The sequence below is a fragment of the Plasmodium chabaudi genome, assembly GCF_900002335.3.
Source record: "Plasmodium chabaudi chabaudi strain AS genome assembly, chromosome: 10".
Lineage (NCBI taxonomy): Eukaryota > Apicomplexa > Aconoidasida > Haemosporida > Plasmodiidae > Plasmodium > Plasmodium chabaudi.
The window spans coordinates 1310763-1329803 of NC_030110.2; the positions used below are offsets into that span (position 1 = coordinate 1310763).

Here is a 19041-nt window from a genome sequence, read left to right on the forward strand (position 1 = left end):
TTAATGCACTTTATTAGCATTCGAATAGACGGATGAGTATATTTCATTTCATCATTTCATGTCTATTTTTTTATGTACTGTCTTTATTATTTTATATACATTTTTTAATTTGTATATTGATATTAATATGTGAATGTGAAAAATGTAAAATTTATCATATTGTAAATACGTATAGACAATTTTAATGTATTTTGTTTTTAAATAAAATTCCCTTAAAAAAAAATAAAATAAATTTATGGATTATATGACTTTCATAGAGTTAACAATAATGTGGTAAATATCTAACCAACTATATGTACATATATAATGTGTATTTAATTATACAACATGAATATTTAAATTTCTCATTTATACGTGTAATTTCCAAATATGATTTTATCAATATATATAACGTGGTAAAAACAAAAAATGTGATTTTCTATTATGTTTTATTTATTACAATTTATACACATGTTATAATCAGGAAATAAACAAATAACATAAATGCTATATTCATACACATATTGCAATATTTCTTTATCATAATGTTTACACATTTTTTTTTCATGCAAATGTAACGGTCTTTTATGTCGAAATAAATAACGTAAAAAATTATAAAAAATAGAAAATGTAAAATAAATAAAAAAACCTTTACACATGTTTATGTTTTTACGCGTATTTAATCATTGATTGTTTCATTGCTTTTATTATTATTTTACTTTTATTGCTATTATCATTATTGTTATATGTTATTTTACATTATTTACATTATTTTACACTATTTTATATTATTTTATTTTTGTATTTATATTCATTTACTTTTTTTATTAATAAAATTTAACTGAAAAGGTATAGTGAAAAAAAAAAACGAAGAAATAAAAAAGTTAATTTACATAAGTAAAAATTGTATTTATTAAAAAAAATTGTCACTCAATAATATTATTTTATAGTAAATTTATTTTTGCATTTTTTTACATATTTCGTTTTTTTTTTTTATTATTTTTTCCTCTCTTTTCCTTTTTTTGGAAAATTTTCACAAATATTTATTTTCAAATATTCGAATCCCATATTTATTTTTTGCTATTCAAGGATAACTTGAAATAAAAAATAAATATATTTATTATACATATAAAAGACTCAAGAAAACATAAAATACCTATTAAATATAAAACAAAATGGATTCAGGTATAACAAAACATAAATATTTCACAAATGAGCTTACACATATATAAATGCTTAAATGTTCTTTTCTTATACTTGAAAAATAATGGGAATGCATATGCGCATATACATACATATATATATACATTATATGCATGGGTATACTCAACACATATGACATAAATGCACACAGACGCGTACACACACATAAATTGAGAATGTGTGTTGTATCGAAAGGAACACCTTGAGTGTGCATTTTAAAGATTTTATACTATCAAAGTTATATATGCTATATATGTGTGTGATGCATACAATTGTTTGTGATGAAATATAAATATCAGGCATTTTATAAATTTATTTGATATCCTTTTAATGGTAATTGCTTTGACATTATTATATAAATTATGATATATATTTTTTTATATAGAATATCAAGGTTTATTAAACGGTAAAGAAAAGGAAGATGAAACAAATGGAGCACATATAGCTGAGAAGGTTGAACAGGGGGGGGAAACTATTGAAAATACATTAATGAAATTAAATGTTAGATATCAAACCTTATTTTTTTCCTCGGGAGTCATGACTGTTTTTTGTGGAGCTATATCATTACTAGAATCAATGAGATATTTTTACTTTACAAATTTTATCGTTTCAACATTTTTAATGTAAGTAAATTTAATAAGCGGTAGACATACCCATATATCTATATATGTGTATGCATACTTCACAATTATAGATATTTATACATTATATATGGTTGTATTTGCTATGTAAAGTGGGAAATCCCCTTTGTAATGACAAATATGTTTAATTATTTCATGGAATTGAATGAAATAACTTAAATGATATTTGTACACATGACATAATTAAGTTTTTACTACTTCCTTGTCCTATTTCTCTATATATGCATATTATGAATTCATATATTATTTTCAATATTTGAACGCCATTTATAGAATCATGGGTTTAATAATGATGATTTTAGATATCCCAGGAACCCCAAGATGGGCTGCTAAGCATAGAATAATGATCAGAAAATATATCAAATTTTTAACAAGGTTGACAGGAAAAGCCATATGGTTTTTCTTTTTAGGTACATAATGAAATAGTGCATCATTTAAGAAAATTTTTAATATTTTATATGCCACAAATTATGTTAAATCTTCATTTATGGACCCAACTAATTTTCACATCTAACTATTTATTTGCATGCCCATATACATATATATAAAGATTGAGGTAATCATATGCATACTTATTATTATTTTACTTCTTTAGGCGCTATGTCTTGCCTTAATTTATGGCCCCACTCAAAAAAAATATCATTTTTCCGATCCTTTTGGGTTATATTATCTAGCAGTTTCATATTAGCAGTAGCAGTAGTAGGATTTTTAATTGCTCTTAGAAAATCACTAAGATTAGAGAAACTTAAAAAAACAATCAAATTAGTTTCTAAAGGAGCATACATTGATTGCTACAGAAAATATAGTGTAGCTGATCCAGATCATGGTATGCAATTTGAAGAATTTAACAGAATGTGCTCTGATCATACAAATGGTCATATATTTTTTGACTTTTTGGACTTATTTATTATATTTAATGCTTTAGATGAACACCAAAAATGTTCCATAAATGAAAGAGAATTTTTAGAATGGATCAACGGGCCAGTTACATACTTGTAAATTATATTTATGCAAGTATCTATACATTGCTTACATATATACATAGAGATTTTTATAGTTATTTACTTTTACATCCCTTATTATACATTTATTAAATAATAGGACGAGCAAGATTAATGTGCTTAGTTATTTTGTTTCATTATTTATATTTTTTATTTATTTTTTTGTGGTCTATTAAGTTTTTGTTTATATTATGAAAATTTTTTTATTAGCTTAATTTTTTTCTTCATTTTATTCATTATTATTTCCTTTTTAACACTAAAATTCATAAGTGAAAAGTTGTCACAAAAAAATATTTTTTTTCTTTTTAATTGTTTTATTTAATTTATTATGGTTATCATTATCTTAAGTTTGTGATCACACACTGTTGTAAAAGGTTTCAAATATATTTTTTAAATCGAGGTACTGTCTTTTTGGAGAAATTGGCATATCCTTAGAACAAAAAAATTCCTTCATATAGGGATATGCACTAATTTATGTATATGTACGATCCTTATGTTTTAACATGAAATATTGTATGCATGTTATTACGATAAGGGAAAACATTGGACAGGTATAATCCAATTTGAATGTCCTTACACGATTTTAAAATAATAGAAAACTATAATGCGAATACTTTTATTTATTATTGTATTGATATATATGTCTATACAATAATTTATACTTATATTTTTTGTCAAAGAATATGGTATTTCCCCTCATACATAAAGAAAGGGACTTTATGACAATATGGAATAATGATAATAATAAAAAAATAGATATGAGAAAATATCTGATGTTTTCTTTGTTGATTTATTTTAAAAAAAAGTTTAATTGCGTTTTTATAAATATAAAAAAAATGTTTTTGTATTAAAACTTAAAAAAAAATCCGATAAAAAATGGTAAACTAAAAATGTGATAAAGCGTTAAAAAGGGATTAATAACTGCACATCTTCTTTAAAGGCATAAGTAGATGGGTTGTTTAGAAATATAATTAGAAGAGTGCCCATATTATTGTAACATCGTATACATGATACACATATATATGAATTCATACGTTTTTCTTTAGTGTGATGAGAATTCCTATAATATTTTATAGAATATACATAAAGAAAAACTTTTAATATGAATAAATATTTATATTAGAAGCATGAAATGTATATTGCATGGGTATTATGAAGCGGAGAATATATTTTTATGGACCCTATTGTGAGTCTAAATTTATGCTTTCAAATGATCGTTTGACTATATCTTTTTCAGCCAGAAATGGTATTTCATTATCTTCGATAACTAAAGCATTTTTCTTCAAATCAATTGAGCATTGATGTCTTTTTAATAAATCTAGACCGAATATAAAATCGATATCATAATCATCTATTATAGTTAATGCAACAGCATAGAAATAATTTCCAATTTTAATATCAATCATGTGTATTTTTCCTAGTATAGATTTTGTTCCAACTCCTTTAGCTATACCAGTAAATCGTGTATCCATTAATCTTAGAATGTTACATTTTTCTGCACACCTTTTTGATATAATACTTGTTTGTGCCCCTGAATCAACAAATGCATGTATAACATTTTTATTTATTTCAACAGGTATATATAACATATATACTACACCAAATGCTTCAGGAAAATGCTCCTGTGCTAATGCGAGATTTGAATTTATTTGATTTTTATATATATGTTCATATATATATTTTTGTGATTCCTCAGATAGTGGGTCTTTTAATGCTTTTTCATACATTTCTTGTTCTCTTTGTTTTTCTTTTTTTTCCATTTCATATTTTTCTTTTACTATTTTTTTTATTTCTTCTAGATTTGCAGTATTTATAGCATCATATAATTTTTTATCTTGAATTTGTAATATGCTCATCTTTGCTTTATCTGTTTTTAATTGCAATAATTTTTCAGCTTCTTTTTTTATATATTCCATTTCTTGAAAAATTCGAAACTGCTCCAAGATCCCATTAAATGCAGCGTTATTACCTTGCCCTGCATTATTCAAACCACTTGGAAGTATACTCCCTGGATTGGGTGTACTACTATTAGTAGCTGATGTGTTAGTGACACCACTATTGTTCATAATATTTCCAAACCCGTTTGCATTTAATTCTTCTTGTAACATATCAAGATTAATTTTTTTTCGGATAAATAAAAGATCACCTTCATGCATGTTCAATTTTTTTAAAGTATCTGATTTATCTACAGCCTTTCCATTATACGTTAATTCATTTATATTCATATTAAGAGAAAAATCATTTTCAATTATGCTCATTATTATAGACATTTCAGTATCTTCATGCAAATCTAGACTGGTTATTATATTATTATCATCAGATATCGTTATGAACACCATTTTGATCAATTTTTGTAAGATTCTTGAAGGGGGGATATTTTCGCTTTATGGAAGTTTAGTCTATTTGGATACTAAAGTGAAACTGTATGGCTATTCTTGTGGAGGCAGTTATATGTATATTAGCATTAAGATAACGTAATAAATTGTTACCAAATGATGCATATATATATTGCTTGTTTCTGAGTGCAGGCATTCACAACTTTAGAATGCAAAGCTAATCAAGAATGTTTTACCTCATGTAAAAAAGAAAACACAAAAAAAAATCACAAAATACACAAATCACCATATATGAAATTGTATGAATTAAAAAATTTTAAATGTTTTGAATATGTATGATATATTTCTTGGTCAAATTTGTATGCGCATTTTTTACTGAAACTAAATCAACTTTATGATAAAATGAATTTCAATGGAAAAGGAAAGCAAAAAAAATGATAATAAAGAAGAATGAAAAAATAATAAACGAATAAATAAAAATGAGTTTTTCCATACATTATCCTCAAGTCATTAATTATCCATGGTTATATATTTTTACTTGAAAAAAGGGATAAAAAAAATCAATAAAAAAACAAAAAGCATGTGCATACAAATATACAATAATTATTTAAATAATATATAAAAAAAATGGAAAGGGAATGAATAAATTGAAGATATTATTTCGCATAAGCCCATTGTTTAAAACCTGTACAGTAATTGGAATACAAACAAGGATACATTTTAGTAATAAAATATTTTCTGCATAAAATTGAAAAAAAATAATTTTAATAATTATACAATTTAAATTATCATATATTCCCCTTCAAAACAATTAAATAATTTTAAAAGATTATACCGAAAATTGTTACACAATAAATGAACATATTCAGTTATATACTATTATTTAAGGGTGTTATTGTATATATGCTTTATGATTGAAATTCTTTAAATTGTGCTATTTTTTTTAAAAGACATCAATTGGAATTTCTAATAATTATAATTATTCTTTGTATTATTATTCTTATATCATATACAAATTCACATATTCCATAAGGTTATCATGTTGTCTTTTCGTTTTTATTTTAAAGATGGCATGAGAGGCACTAATAAATATATGCTTATCTTATTCATTATTTACCTTTATCCCCACTAAATTTATTGGGCTTAATTTTTAATTTTTTTTTTCGCTCTTAAATATGGCATATCCCGCATTATACCGAAAGTTCACACTTTTATTCTCTGTATGTTTTTTATAAGACTATTTTTGTGTAATTGATTTTACACATTTGGCAAAGGATAATTCTTAAAAAAAACGATTTTTTACGAATAAAGCGTATTAAATTATGCAGGGATAGGAAAGCTGTTAAAATTGTGTCAAAAACATTATTTTTTTTTCTCATGTATTTAATACAATTTCATATAAACTGCTTATTACATTTTTAAAGATATAGAAAAAATGACACAATGGTGTGTGTTTTAATAAAAATATTTAATAAAGAACGGTACAAAATATGTAGAAGATATTAAAAATTAAATTACAATAATAGGAATTAGCACGCTTTTAATATATCACAAAAATGTATTATATATTTGTTTATTTTTATAAAAATTTGAATAAATTTTATGTAACATTGGAATAAATATAAATTCGAAAATGATATGTGAATATATAAAATGGTGATAACTACATAATAAAATAATATATAATAAATAAAATAATATAAAAATAAAGAGAAAAAAAACATCCAATAAATAAGTTATAATTTGTTTTGTATTATTACCACCTCTCTTTTCGTGTTGTAATATATGGCAATTGTCAATACAACTGTTGGTTACCTTCGTCAAGTTATAGTATCATGTAATCATTGAAAGACATAAACAATAGGCTGTTTTTTTTATAATAATTTTAATTATTTTATCATTTTGAATGCGTAGGTAACAAGTCGAGTGTTAAAAATGTGTTGAAGAAAGTGGATTTATTCACTCAATTTGTAAGGAAGTATAATTCAATAAACAATCATTTTATTAATTTTAAGAATAATAAACTATTAGTATTTGATAGAAAAAAATTTTCAAATCATCAAAATAATCAAATTAATGAGAATGAACAAAATGAAAATAGCAGTGATGACGAAAATGACAAATTAATTTTGAACGATAACAGTGATAACGACGATGAAGATATAACAGAACAAAACGATGAAAACACGAGCAATGATTGTGATACACCACATACTAATAAGCCTGACCATGAACAAATAAGTCCTCCTAACCCAATGAGAATGAAAAAAAGTAAATATGATTCTGATGTCGTCATAATGTAATATCAAATAAAACAATAAAATGATAAAATAGTAAAATAAAAAAAGAATTTGACCTATTGTTGTACTTATGTGTGTCTTTTATATAATTTTTTAATATGTATTTTTTAGGTGTGAATACGGGGCGGAATTAACTGAAGAAATGGGGCATCGAACTTTGAGCGAAGAAGAAATAGAACAAATAAATTCGGGCATACCGAATTTGGAATTAGACCGATATTCTAATAACATTATTTATAGTACAAAGAAAAATAGATAACGTATGGATAGAGAAATGTTAATATTTTTTATACATTCCTTTTTTAATGGGGTCTATTAATGAATGGTATTTAAAGTAGATTGCTACCTTACATTGAGACTGGAATGAAAAATTATTATATTCTTATTTTTAATTGTCAAATAATTGAGTGTGCGCCTTCATTTTGCTATCATTAGTATAATTTATTATTTAATTTAAAAAAAACTTTGATCATAAAAAGTTTTCAATTGCATACACAAAAAAAATGTTATACTCTACAAATTTGAGAAGTTTACAATATTTTTATAATTTTTAAAACTTCCAAATTTGTGAGATGGTAAAAAAAATATTTTGAAAAGATGAATAAAAAAATGATCATAGGGGATAAAATAGAGGCAAATTTGCCACTTGTGGACAAAATTGTAACCCTGATGTAGGGTGTAAAATAAACAATTTTTTGGTAATCCCCTACGATTTAATATATAGAGATATATAGAAAAAACAAATTCACATAGTAGATTTTTATTATGGTTCACTTCCTGTTCTGAACCCAAAGGAATTGTCGAAAGGATTATATTGATATATGTACCAGAAATCCTCTGTTTTTTTTTCTTCTGGTGTAAGTTTGATATAGCTATAAATTTCTTCCAACTGTTTTTTATCTAATGGATTAATATTATGTCTATTTATTAACTGTTTATATATTAAATCAATATCTAGATTGTTGAAAATATCTGGAAAATCTTTTCCTAATTGTTCTTGGTATTGATATAATTCTTGGGTATCATTTATTGTTTGAGTTAATATTTTTTTTATTTTATTTTTATTTTGATAAAACTTTTCCATTTCTTCATCAGTAGGAACTATATATACAGTATTGTTTTTATAATAAAAGTGGAAATCATTAGTATCATAAATTAATTTTTCTTTTTCATTAAGCTTTGTTAATATACCTTTAAATATTTTTAATTTATTCCATTTAAATATATTACTTTCTTTTAGAGCAAAATATTCTCCTTTTTTTTCTTCTCTTTCTATCCATATACGAGAATTAATAAAGTTAAAATCCCCAGGATCATCATTTAATCCAAATGTCGATTTTATTCTATCATGCTCTTCTTTTAAATCAGTATATTCATAACGTTTAGGTAAAAATGGCAAGGGGTAATTATCCCAGTAAGTACCACCACTTAAAATTGGGATATTTGCAGATTTATAAAAGACATTTTGGCTTGTTTTATTTGGATCTTCTAAGCTATTTAATATGATATTACCATCCATTGTGCATCCTCTATATCTTAAAAATATTTCATGCAAGTCATGCTGTGTATGTTGATATAATGGGTAATTAAGTGATAAAATAGAATCTTTTAATTGTCCTATTGTTCTAGGGCCTATAATAGATGATGCAACAAATGGTCTACTATAAACAAAACTTAGACTTAATTGTGATAGCGTCATACCATGTGATCTAGCTAATTTCATGTATTCCGCTGTAGCATCTTGTGCCCATAAACATCTATGTGATTTATATAGATCTGGATATTTATTGCATGTACCATTTTTAGGTCCATATGATAAAAAACCATAATCTTCTGGTTGATTACCTCGTGTTTCATCTAAATCATGGTCTAATTGATCATCACCTAATACTGTTTCGGGGCCTACTGTATGATATCTTTCGGGATCTAAATATTTGCCAGTTAATATTCCCCCTGCTAATAAGCCATATGGAACTAATGGGACGTTATAATTTTCTCTTAGCATCATTTCAACTAATCCTGATGATTCTACTTCATTTCTATGCAGCAGATTATATAGATTTTGCACACATACTATTTTCATATATTTTTTTTTTCTAGCTAAATTGCACCATTGATATATTCCCCAAGGTGTTTCGTTTGACACTGCTATGTGCCGAACCTTCCCTTTAAGCACAAGTTTTTCAAGAATTTCAAATTGTTCCTCTATTGAAATTTCGGGAGATTCGCTGTTTGGGTCATTACTCCTTTCACGGCCCCATATATATGTGTCTTCCCCAATGGTACTATTCGGAACATATCTCTCAGGAATATCAATAGTCAATATGTCAACATAACTTGTATTTAGATTTTTTAAAATTTTATCCAATCTTTCCTCAATATTATAAAATGTTGGTTTATCATCTTTTAGACCATCCATAATCCATGTTAAATAAAAATCTCCATGAGTATTTCTATCTACATTTCTTGATGAGCACATTCTTAAATTAATAATTATATTTTCTCTTTTTTTATCTTTTAAAAACAAATTCATATTTTTATTTTTGCTTTTTCTATAACTATCAGGATCAAAAGGAAAAGGATCATATTCACAAATATCAAAAAAATTTATTCCATATTCATAAAAAGCCATATTTAATAAAACATTTACATCATCTTTACTTATAAAGTTATCATTTTCATACATACTTGTCCCTATACATAATTCACTAACACATAAATTGCTATCTCCCAGTTTTCGATATTTAATTCCATATATTAAATCTTTATGTGTATATATTTTATGTGTTTTAAAACTATTTGAATTGCTTATTCTTAATAGTTCATAAAATAAATGCTTCTTTTTAAAATCAGGAATGGGATTTGAATTTTTTTGCTTTTCCTCTGTATTATTGTGTACATTTTTTAATATAGTATGCATTAAATCTTCGCTTCCTACTGTTGGTTTTTCTGAAAATCGAAGCTTATCTATATCTGGCCTTTCTTCATGCAAGTTTTGATTTTTTTCATTATCTTCTTTTAATAAAAATTCTACCCTTTTTATGAATTCAATCTTCTTTTCTCTTTCTTCATTTTCTTTCATTTTTTCTTCGTATGCTTTTGCATCTTTTTCTTGATCTAAATCATCTATTCCGGGCATTATTTCATCATCATTAAATTCTTCAAAGTCTTCATCACTTATTTCTTCAATATCGCGCTTTTTTTTTGATTCAGTTTTCTTTGCTTCTTTTTTTTGTGTCCTTTTTCCTTTCACAGAGTCCAAATCTTCGTCTGTTTTTTCGAGGGTAATATCATCTTCGCTTGGTTTTTTTTTTCTTAAGTCACTAGATTTCTTTCTTTTAGATCCTTTCAATTTTTTTGTCTCTAATACTTCTTTTGGATTTTCATTGGTTTCATGTTCAGAAATTATTTCATCCACTGTTGTATTTTTTTTTTTCTTTCCTTTAGTTTTTGGTTTATTCGTTTTGTTTTCTTCCTCATCATTTTGGTCTTTTTTTTCATTTTTACTTGTTTTTGCAGTTTTAGTTTTATTTTTTGTTGTCGATTTCGTTTTTTTCACAGCTTTTGTTTTGGCATTTTTTGATGTTTTTGTTTTTTTGCTTTTTTTAGTGTCACTTTGCTTATCGTCTTCAATTTGTTCACTTTCTGAATCTTTCCCCTTCGCACTATTTTTTTTGAGATATAATTTTACAGGTTTCCCATTAATACGATCAGAAGAAAAGATTGATATGCTTTTTCTTTTCTTAACGGCAATAAATTTATCCCTTTGAGTTTTTTTAAAATAGAATATAGTATTACGAATAAAGTAGTAATTGGAATAATTTTTAACAAGACATTTTTTGAAACTTTTTATAAAATTAACATAACTTAATTTATAATTTATTTTGGAATTTCTAAAATGATTTGTAGGGTGTTTTCCTTTTGTGTATACAGTATTATAATAATTTCTTTTCTTTATTAGACAAAATAAAACCTCAAAAAATACCAAAGAATGTAATAATATTAAGAGGATTTTCCGTTTGGTTTTCATTACTACTTATATCTTATAAAAGAGTTTTGGCATATTGTTTTTTTCAGTTTGATTTATTCTTTAGGTGTTCACTATTGTATACATTTTTTTTAATCCTATGGGTGTATGTGTGTTTGTTTTTCCTCAATTGGTACATAACGTGTATAACTTCATAGTACATATTTTCGCCATACATTTATACTATCGAATTAGCTTATTTGCTATGCCAATTCTTATGTTGGTGACTTATGGTTCTTCTGTTTTTTTTTCATAATTTCATTGTGAAAAATTCAATTTATTAGATCAGATTATGAGATTAATCTTAACACCCATCTCCTTTTAAATACAATTTAATAAAGATACATAATGGAAATGAGAGAGAAAAAAATATAATATAATCTTATCATTTAAACACATTGAAAATTATGTGTTAAAATTTTACTGATTTTATAAAAATTTCCTTTTTCATTTTTTTTGTATTATAATTATTTTTTCCCAACTTTAATTAAAAATGTATCCGTTTAAATTTTAAGACCAAAAAAAGGTGTCGGAGTAAAAAAATGAATTAGAAGAATATAAATGCCGTTAATACATGGTTTTCATTTTCAAAAAAAAATAATAAATAAAATAAAACAAATAAAAAAATATATAAAAGTAAAAAAATATAAAAAATAAACAATATATACCAACTACAACAATAAATATAATGTGGAAGTATTCAAACGAAAGATAGTGAAATGTAGTTGATCTATGTATATTTCCTCTAAATTAGCATAAAACAAATTCCATAAAAAAGAAACAACTAACATGATTGTAGTCATATTTATCAGTTTTTTTTAATATCATTTTGAATAAATAATTAAATTTTGTATATTTTAATATAAATTATAAAAAAATCGAGTATTATATGGCATTTCTTTTTTTTTGAAAGTGGAAAACATTTCGCATAAAATAAGAAATATATCAAAGAAATATATACATGCAACATGGTGAATAAAAGAAATACGAAGAAAAGACAAAGACCCAACGATTTTAACTCTCTGGATTCTAGTAAAAAAATTGAAAACATAAGTGAAGAAGAGAAAAAATATGTTTACCCAAGTATTCCAAATTCGCCTATAATTTTCCACAATGATAATATAATATATGGATTAGGAAAAAGTTTAATTATTTTTAACATAAAAGAAAATAAATATATCAAAAAAATCGAAGAACATGAAAGTGTTATAAGATCTTTAGACGTAAATGAAAATAGTAAATATTTCTTAACAACAGGAGATGATAAAATAATCATAATTTATGATGACAACTGGAATGTGCGTTATAAAATTGTGCACAAAAAGAAAATTGTTAAGGCGTATTTCTTAAAATGTGGGGACGAAAAGATCGAAAAAAATGAAATATTATTTATTGACAAGTATGGAGACGTATATTTGTGTAACACGCAATTGTTATTAAAAGATGGAGCTCTTAAAGATAATAATTTAAGCGAAAGCAATACAAATAATGATCAAACTTGTAAAAAGGAAAATAATGATACATCACCAGAGGGAGGTATAACAATAAAATTGAATTACTTAATTGATTCTTTGAATGATATTGAAATAAAGGATGAAGATTTATTTTTTATGAAAGATTTTGAGCATATTTTGGAAAATAATTATGATAATTCAGATGAATCATATAATATTGAAAATGAAAATGATATAAATAATGACGTTGCTGTGGAAGAGAATAAAAATAGTGACGAAAAACTAGACGACCAAAATGATAATAATAAAATTAATATATTAAATGGGAATGAAAATAAAATAAATAAAATAAAAGAAAGAATAGAAAAGCATTATCAAGAATGTTTTAATAATCAACATCATTTACACCCAATCATAACTTGCAGCTCTGGAGTTGTATCTTTATATTATGATAATAATTTTTTAATAATAGGAGATAGAGATGAAAAAATAAGAATATTAAAAAATAAAGACTTAAATAAAATATATAATTTTTATTTAAATCATAAACTTTTTATTACTTCTCTTGCGTTAATAAATGAAAAAATATTTTGTTCGTCAGGAGCAGATTCATATCTATATTTATGGAATATTAAAACAAAAGAAATAATAGACTCATTATATATTGATTATACCTTTTTATCCAAATATATCGAGCTAAAATCATTTTTTAATAACTCTGATAATGTAGATAAATATAATTTTATAGTAGGTATGTTAATTTTTAATATAAAAACATCATCCATATATATATCTATAGAAAACATTAAAGGAATATTAGTTATACCAATAAATATAAACGGCACGGATAAAGAATCTGTCACAATTAATAAAGATAAAATTAAGTTTTGCTCTTTAAAGGATTACCCTTTATCTTTTCTTTTTACAAATTATAATAATACAAATTCGTTATTTTACGTTGACCGAAATAATGGAAATTTAAATCAAATTATATTAAATGAAGAAAATGAACTTAAGGGTGATCCTACGGCCTATCCTCATTCCTTCTTTGCCGAAGGAGAACAAATTGGTGAGTTTTATACACATGTGATCATTCATACAAATGCTTATATTTTTTGTGGATATTATTTTATTTCATTTTTGATTTCTTTAATTTGTAGACATTGGACTAATAAGCCACTGGAAGCACACAGTAGAAGACAATTTCTAATTATAACAAAGTTAAATATATCATAACATATTGTCAATTGTCTTCCCCTTATTTCATTGATTCGTAAATCTTACTATTTTCAATTTGTTTTGCTTCGTTTAATTCAATTCATTTCATTTTGTCAAATTTAATTTATTTATTTTCACATGATCGGTTAAATATGATTATGTGCTATTTATTTTTGTTTTCATCAATATATTTTATTATTACCTCCATTTGTGTTGATAATTAAGTTTTTTGAAATATATTTTATACTAGGTATATATACAACAAACATATATTCATGTATAAATTTTGTTTGAATATTTCAAAGTAACTTTTATATTTGTACTCATAATTATTGTATAAGTATTCTTATACATCGTTGTTGAGCGAAATGGAATATATAAATAAGAAATAGATGGATATAATTATATGCACAAAATTGGCGAATGACTTACAACATGCATTATATATCCATAAACCAACTATAAGGTGCATATTTTTCAAATAGCAAGTCTCGATGTTACCATTTGAACAAATTAAAAATGAACCATTTTGAATGTTACATGATCATTTTTCTAACTATATTTTTTCTTAAATATATTTTTTCAATTTTTTATATTCTGAATGCTTATTATTTTATTATTTTTTCTATCTGATTAAAAAAAATTTGAAATAGAATACATAAGTTTTACTGTTTAAAAAAATAAATTCGGAACATGTCGGAAAAGGAATTTGAAATTTGTTCCCCTTTAAACATAATAATATTGACATTTTTAAGTACATTAATAGTTTTACGACTATAAAGAATAATATATTTTTTTTTGTTTTAAAATATAGATAGCAAGAGAAAGTGGTACATGAATTTATAAATATAATACATATTTAATAAAAGGTTAAACTAAATAAAAATTTAAGAGCAACATCAATCTATTTAATTATATTAAATAAATAAGTATATACCCTTTTTGTACCACATAATCAGCACCAGATTTTGCGACAATAGCTGAATATTTAGTAGAAACAAAAATAGCATTCGAAATAAAATATAACACAGTGTAAATATCTGAGATAACGGCATTAAATTGGTAAAATATCAAATAATTTGTTTTCAATATTGATACTATTAAAATATAATGGATAATGGATACAGAACAAAGTGAAAATGTAAAGAAAAAGGAATATGAAAAATCATATTGGGAAATATTGGGGAACCCTAAGCATGTTTTAGCACCTATGGTTGATTTAAGTGAATTACCTTTTCGATTACTATGCCGAAATTATAATTGTGATCTTGCATTTACTCCTATGTTCCATTCCAAAAATTTTGTTGAACATAGTAAATATAGAACAGGTTATTTTAAAACATGTGATCAAGATAAACCATTAATAGTTCAATTTTGTGGAAATGATCCATCAATAATTTTAAAAGCCATTGATTATATTAAAGATGAAGTAAATGGTGTTGATATAAATTTAGGTTGCCCTCAACAAATAGCAAAAAAAGGGAACTATGGAGCATTTTTATTACATAAACATGATGAAGTGGTTAATTTAATATCTGATATTACTAATAATTGTAATGTTCCTATTAGTTGTAAAATACGAAAAATAGATAATGATTATCAAAAAACTTTAAATTTATGTTATGATTTACAAAGTCGGAATGTTAAAATGATTACAGTGCATGGGAGAACAAAAGAAGAAAAAGGTGTAAATATTAAAGAGTGTGATTATGAAATTATAAAAATAATTAAAGAACGATTAAATATTCCTATAATAGCTAATGGTTCTATTGAATATTTTGAAGACATAGAAAAATGTTTAAATTATACAAAAACAGATGCAGTGATGTGTGCAGAAATAATGCTAGAAAAGCCGAGTTTTTTTTCAAATAAAAATATTAATACTATAGATTTAGTTAATGAATATTATGATCTATTTTTAAAATATGAAACAAATACAAAATATTTGAAGAGTCATTTATTTAAAATGTTATATAAATATTTTACTGTACATACTGATTTACGAGACTTATTAAATAATTGCCATACAATAAATGATTATTTAAGTTTTAGAGATTTGTTAAACCAAAAAAGAAACGAAAATACTTTAGTTGAATCTGCTCATAGTTGGTATAGAAGATACAGAAAAAATTAGTGACTAATATTGGATATATTTTGAATATTTGCTAATTTATATAAATTTACAATTCAGATTGTAATATATGTGGATCATTCTTATTATCCTAACAATTTTTTAATTAAAGAAAAACTTTTTATTTGCTATCTTTGCTAAAAGATAAGACCCCCTTTTTTCCCTTTTATTAGGAATGGTGCATCTAATATATTAAGCAACCATTTAATAATTAGTTTATCAATTTGTTTATTAATTAATTTACAATTTTTTTAATATTATCTTGCTCGTTTTAAAATTTTTTAAGTTAAAAAAATAATAAATAAAAAAGCGAAAACAAATAATGCATTGCTCATTTTTTGTACCTTATTTTTTTGTATTATTTCAAAACAAATTAATTGTGGGGCTATGCATATTTTAAAAAAATATTAATAAAAAACTTTTGTCAAATATCAAACTATTTTTAATAAATCATCCAAACATATATATTTATATGCTTATATATATGTGTGTATATATTCTTTTCGTCTTACATTATTGGCTATCTTAATCCTTACAACATGATCTCATAATTTATTTGAAAATTGTGAAAATGTTTTTTTTGTAAAAGTTATTTTTCCTTTTTCTGTCGTCTCATTTTTTTTATGTCTGAATGTATGTTATCAATGTTCTGCATAAAAAAAAAGTAGAAATGAAATGCATAATATATTACCAAAGAATTGATAAAGTAATGAATACATAATTATGCACATAAAAGCGTTACATCTTTTATGAATTGATTTATGGTTATCACATTTATATATATTTAATTTTATAGGTATATATATGCACATTTTTTCTATTCATACCTTCTTTATTTCGTCAATTTGCGAATTTAAAAATTCGATGTCATTCTCAGAGGATGTTATGCTCTTTTCGAGGTTTTGAATTTTCTGATCATACATTTGGGTATCATTATTTATATTTTCATTTATCATATCAATTTGTGCTTTGAGTGTTTGAACTTGTATACTTGACATCATTTTGTTAGCGCTATTATTGTTATTATTATTTGTATTGTTAATACTATTATTATTGTTTGAGTTCTTTGCATTTTTAATATAAATAATTTTTTTTTTTAATTGGCTATCAATATTAATTAATTGTTCCTGTTTTTTTTTTAGAATATGTTCATTTTCCATATATACATTTTTTATTTTTATTAGATCTTCCTTTAGCTGTCTAATTTCGTCATATTTTGTTTGTATTGATAATTGAATTTCATTTAGACATATTTCATCTATAGCTTTTAATTGTTGTCTGGATATATTATCGAAAGCTTCTTTATCATTATTTAATTTTTGTAAAATTTCTTCTTTTTCTTTTAATTTATTTTCTAATTTGACTATTTTGTTTGTATTATCTTCTATACCTACTTTGCTTTTTAAAATTTCTATATTTTTTTTATATTTATTTAATTCATTTATTGCTGATTTTTCAATAGAGTTTTTTGGTCCTGGAATATTTTTCCGTTTAACTTGTAAAAGGACATTATCCAGGAATGATTTTTCCAATTTTAATAAATTCGTTTTTATTTGATTATATATTTCATCATTCGGGTTTTTGTTTTCTTCTACATCATTATTTTTTTCGGTTGTTATATCTTTTTTTATTTCGTATCTAGCATTTCTTTTGGTATTTAAAATTGTGCTACTTGAGCTCATATACTTATTCATTTTGAGTTTGTATTCATAAAAAAGAGAAAATATATATATCTACTTATATGCATATATTATTACTGGGTATGAGCCGATATTTGTTACGGCATAAAGTTACACATTAAACAGCTAACTACGTGGTGGTTCATTTAAAGAAAGAATAATGATGCAAGGGGTTGTATACTATTAGCTAGAAAATGATATCAATTTTGTTTTATTTGATATATTTTTCCTATTTTAATATAGAAATACTAGCACATTTTCAGGCTGATTTTAATATGCAGAAAAATGGGAACAATAATTACCCTTAATATATAAAAGTTGAGATGTATTATTTCAAATATTTTATACAAAAAAAAAAATTAATAAGCATAAAATAAGTATGAAATGTATACTTATAGCGAAAAATTCAAAATGCGTTTTAATTTTAGACAGATAATAATTGTTATAACTTAGGAAGGAAAGACCATTATTTATGCGAATACGCGTTATACCATTTAATGATAAAAAAATAAATAATTTTATATCTAAAAAAGTTAAATAATTTTATTATTAAAAAATAAATATAGAATTTTCAATGGATTTAAAATAATTTATTTAAAAACGATAAGTCTGTATTTATCGACATATAATGTTTTAAGGAGAGTATCTGCAAATAAGACAGTTTAATAAAATAAATAATAGATATGCATATAGACATTTCGGTCATTTCTTTTAATCTTTCACAATAAAAATCGAAGAATATATGTGATTTAGAATGATATATTAATCCTTTTCTTTTATTTAGAAAACTAAAATCAATTTTTTTAATATTTAAAATTCGAGGTTATTACTGCTTGTGTGCTTTTTAAAGCTTTTTTATCGTTTTGTGATAAAGCGAAAATTTATCAGTTTTTCTTAAATTCGTTTATAAAGTATTTTACATGATAAAATGGACAAATTATAAATTATGGGATTATGGAAAGGAATTTATAAACTTGATGGAGAATATGTATATATATATATATATTTGTATTATAGTTACAATAATAACTATAGTATTCCTTCAATAATTTAACCCTAGGAAAAGGGGAAA

General features: G+C 23.8%; 7 protein-coding genes across 7 annotated transcripts; 4 read left to right on the top strand and 3 right to left on the bottom strand.

Annotated features, from left to right (window-relative positions):
- Positions 1-1154: 1154 nt before the first annotated feature.
- PCHAS_1033900 (conserved protein, unknown function) lies at positions 1155-2822 on the top strand (the record flags this gene model as incomplete). The annotated part of the gene is made up of 4 exons (XM_016798449.1): positions 1155-1164; positions 1568-1805; positions 2097-2233; positions 2419-2822. 4 exons carry the CDS (start codon positions 1155-1157, stop codon positions 2820-2822), a joined length of 789 nt encoding a protein of 262 aa, XP_016655654.1.
- Positions 2823-4005: 1183 nt separating this feature from the next.
- Positions 4006-5163, bottom strand: PCHAS_1034000 (DNA damage-inducible protein 1, putative; the record flags this gene model as incomplete). The annotated part of the gene is made up of 1 exon (XM_737870.1): positions 4006-5163. One exon carries the CDS (start codon positions 5161-5163, stop codon positions 4006-4008), a length of 1158 nt encoding a protein of 385 aa, XP_742963.1.
- Positions 5164-6945: 1782 nt separating this feature from the next.
- On the top strand, positions 6946-7719 carry PCHAS_1034100 (conserved Plasmodium protein, unknown function; the record flags this gene model as incomplete). Its single annotated transcript, XM_016798450.1, has 3 exons — positions 6946-6997; positions 7075-7459; positions 7572-7719. The coding sequence occupies 3 exons, from the start codon at positions 6946-6948 to the stop codon at positions 7717-7719; spliced, it is 585 nt and encodes a 194-aa protein (XP_016655655.1).
- A 504-nt stretch (positions 7720-8223) lies between these two features.
- Positions 8224-11490, bottom strand: PCHAS_1034200 (aldo-keto reductase, putative; the record flags this gene model as incomplete). The annotated part of the gene is made up of 1 exon (XM_738889.2): positions 8224-11490. The coding sequence occupies one exon, from the start codon at positions 11488-11490 to the stop codon at positions 8224-8226; it is 3267 nt and encodes a 1088-aa protein (XP_743982.2).
- Positions 11491-12455: 965 nt separating this feature from the next.
- On the top strand, positions 12456-14151 carry PCHAS_1034300 (WD repeat-containing protein, putative; the record flags this gene model as incomplete). The annotated part of the gene is made up of 2 exons (XM_733595.2): positions 12456-14010; positions 14102-14151. The coding sequence occupies 2 exons, from the start codon at positions 12456-12458 to the stop codon at positions 14149-14151; spliced, it is 1605 nt and encodes a 534-aa protein (XP_738688.2).
- A 1125-nt stretch (positions 14152-15276) lies between these two features.
- On the top strand, positions 15277-16293 carry PCHAS_1034400 (tRNA-dihydrouridine synthase, putative; the record flags this gene model as incomplete). Its single annotated transcript, XM_732115.2, has 1 exon — positions 15277-16293. One exon carries the CDS (start codon positions 15277-15279, stop codon positions 16291-16293), a length of 1017 nt encoding a protein of 338 aa, XP_737208.2.
- Positions 16294-16879: 586 nt separating this feature from the next.
- On the bottom strand, positions 16880-17984 carry PCHAS_1034500 (conserved Plasmodium protein, unknown function; the record flags this gene model as incomplete). Its single annotated transcript, XM_016798451.1, has 2 exons — positions 16880-16939; positions 17118-17984. 2 exons carry the CDS (start codon positions 17982-17984, stop codon positions 16880-16882), a joined length of 927 nt encoding a protein of 308 aa, XP_016655656.1.
- Positions 17985-19041: the final 1057 nt, after the last annotated feature.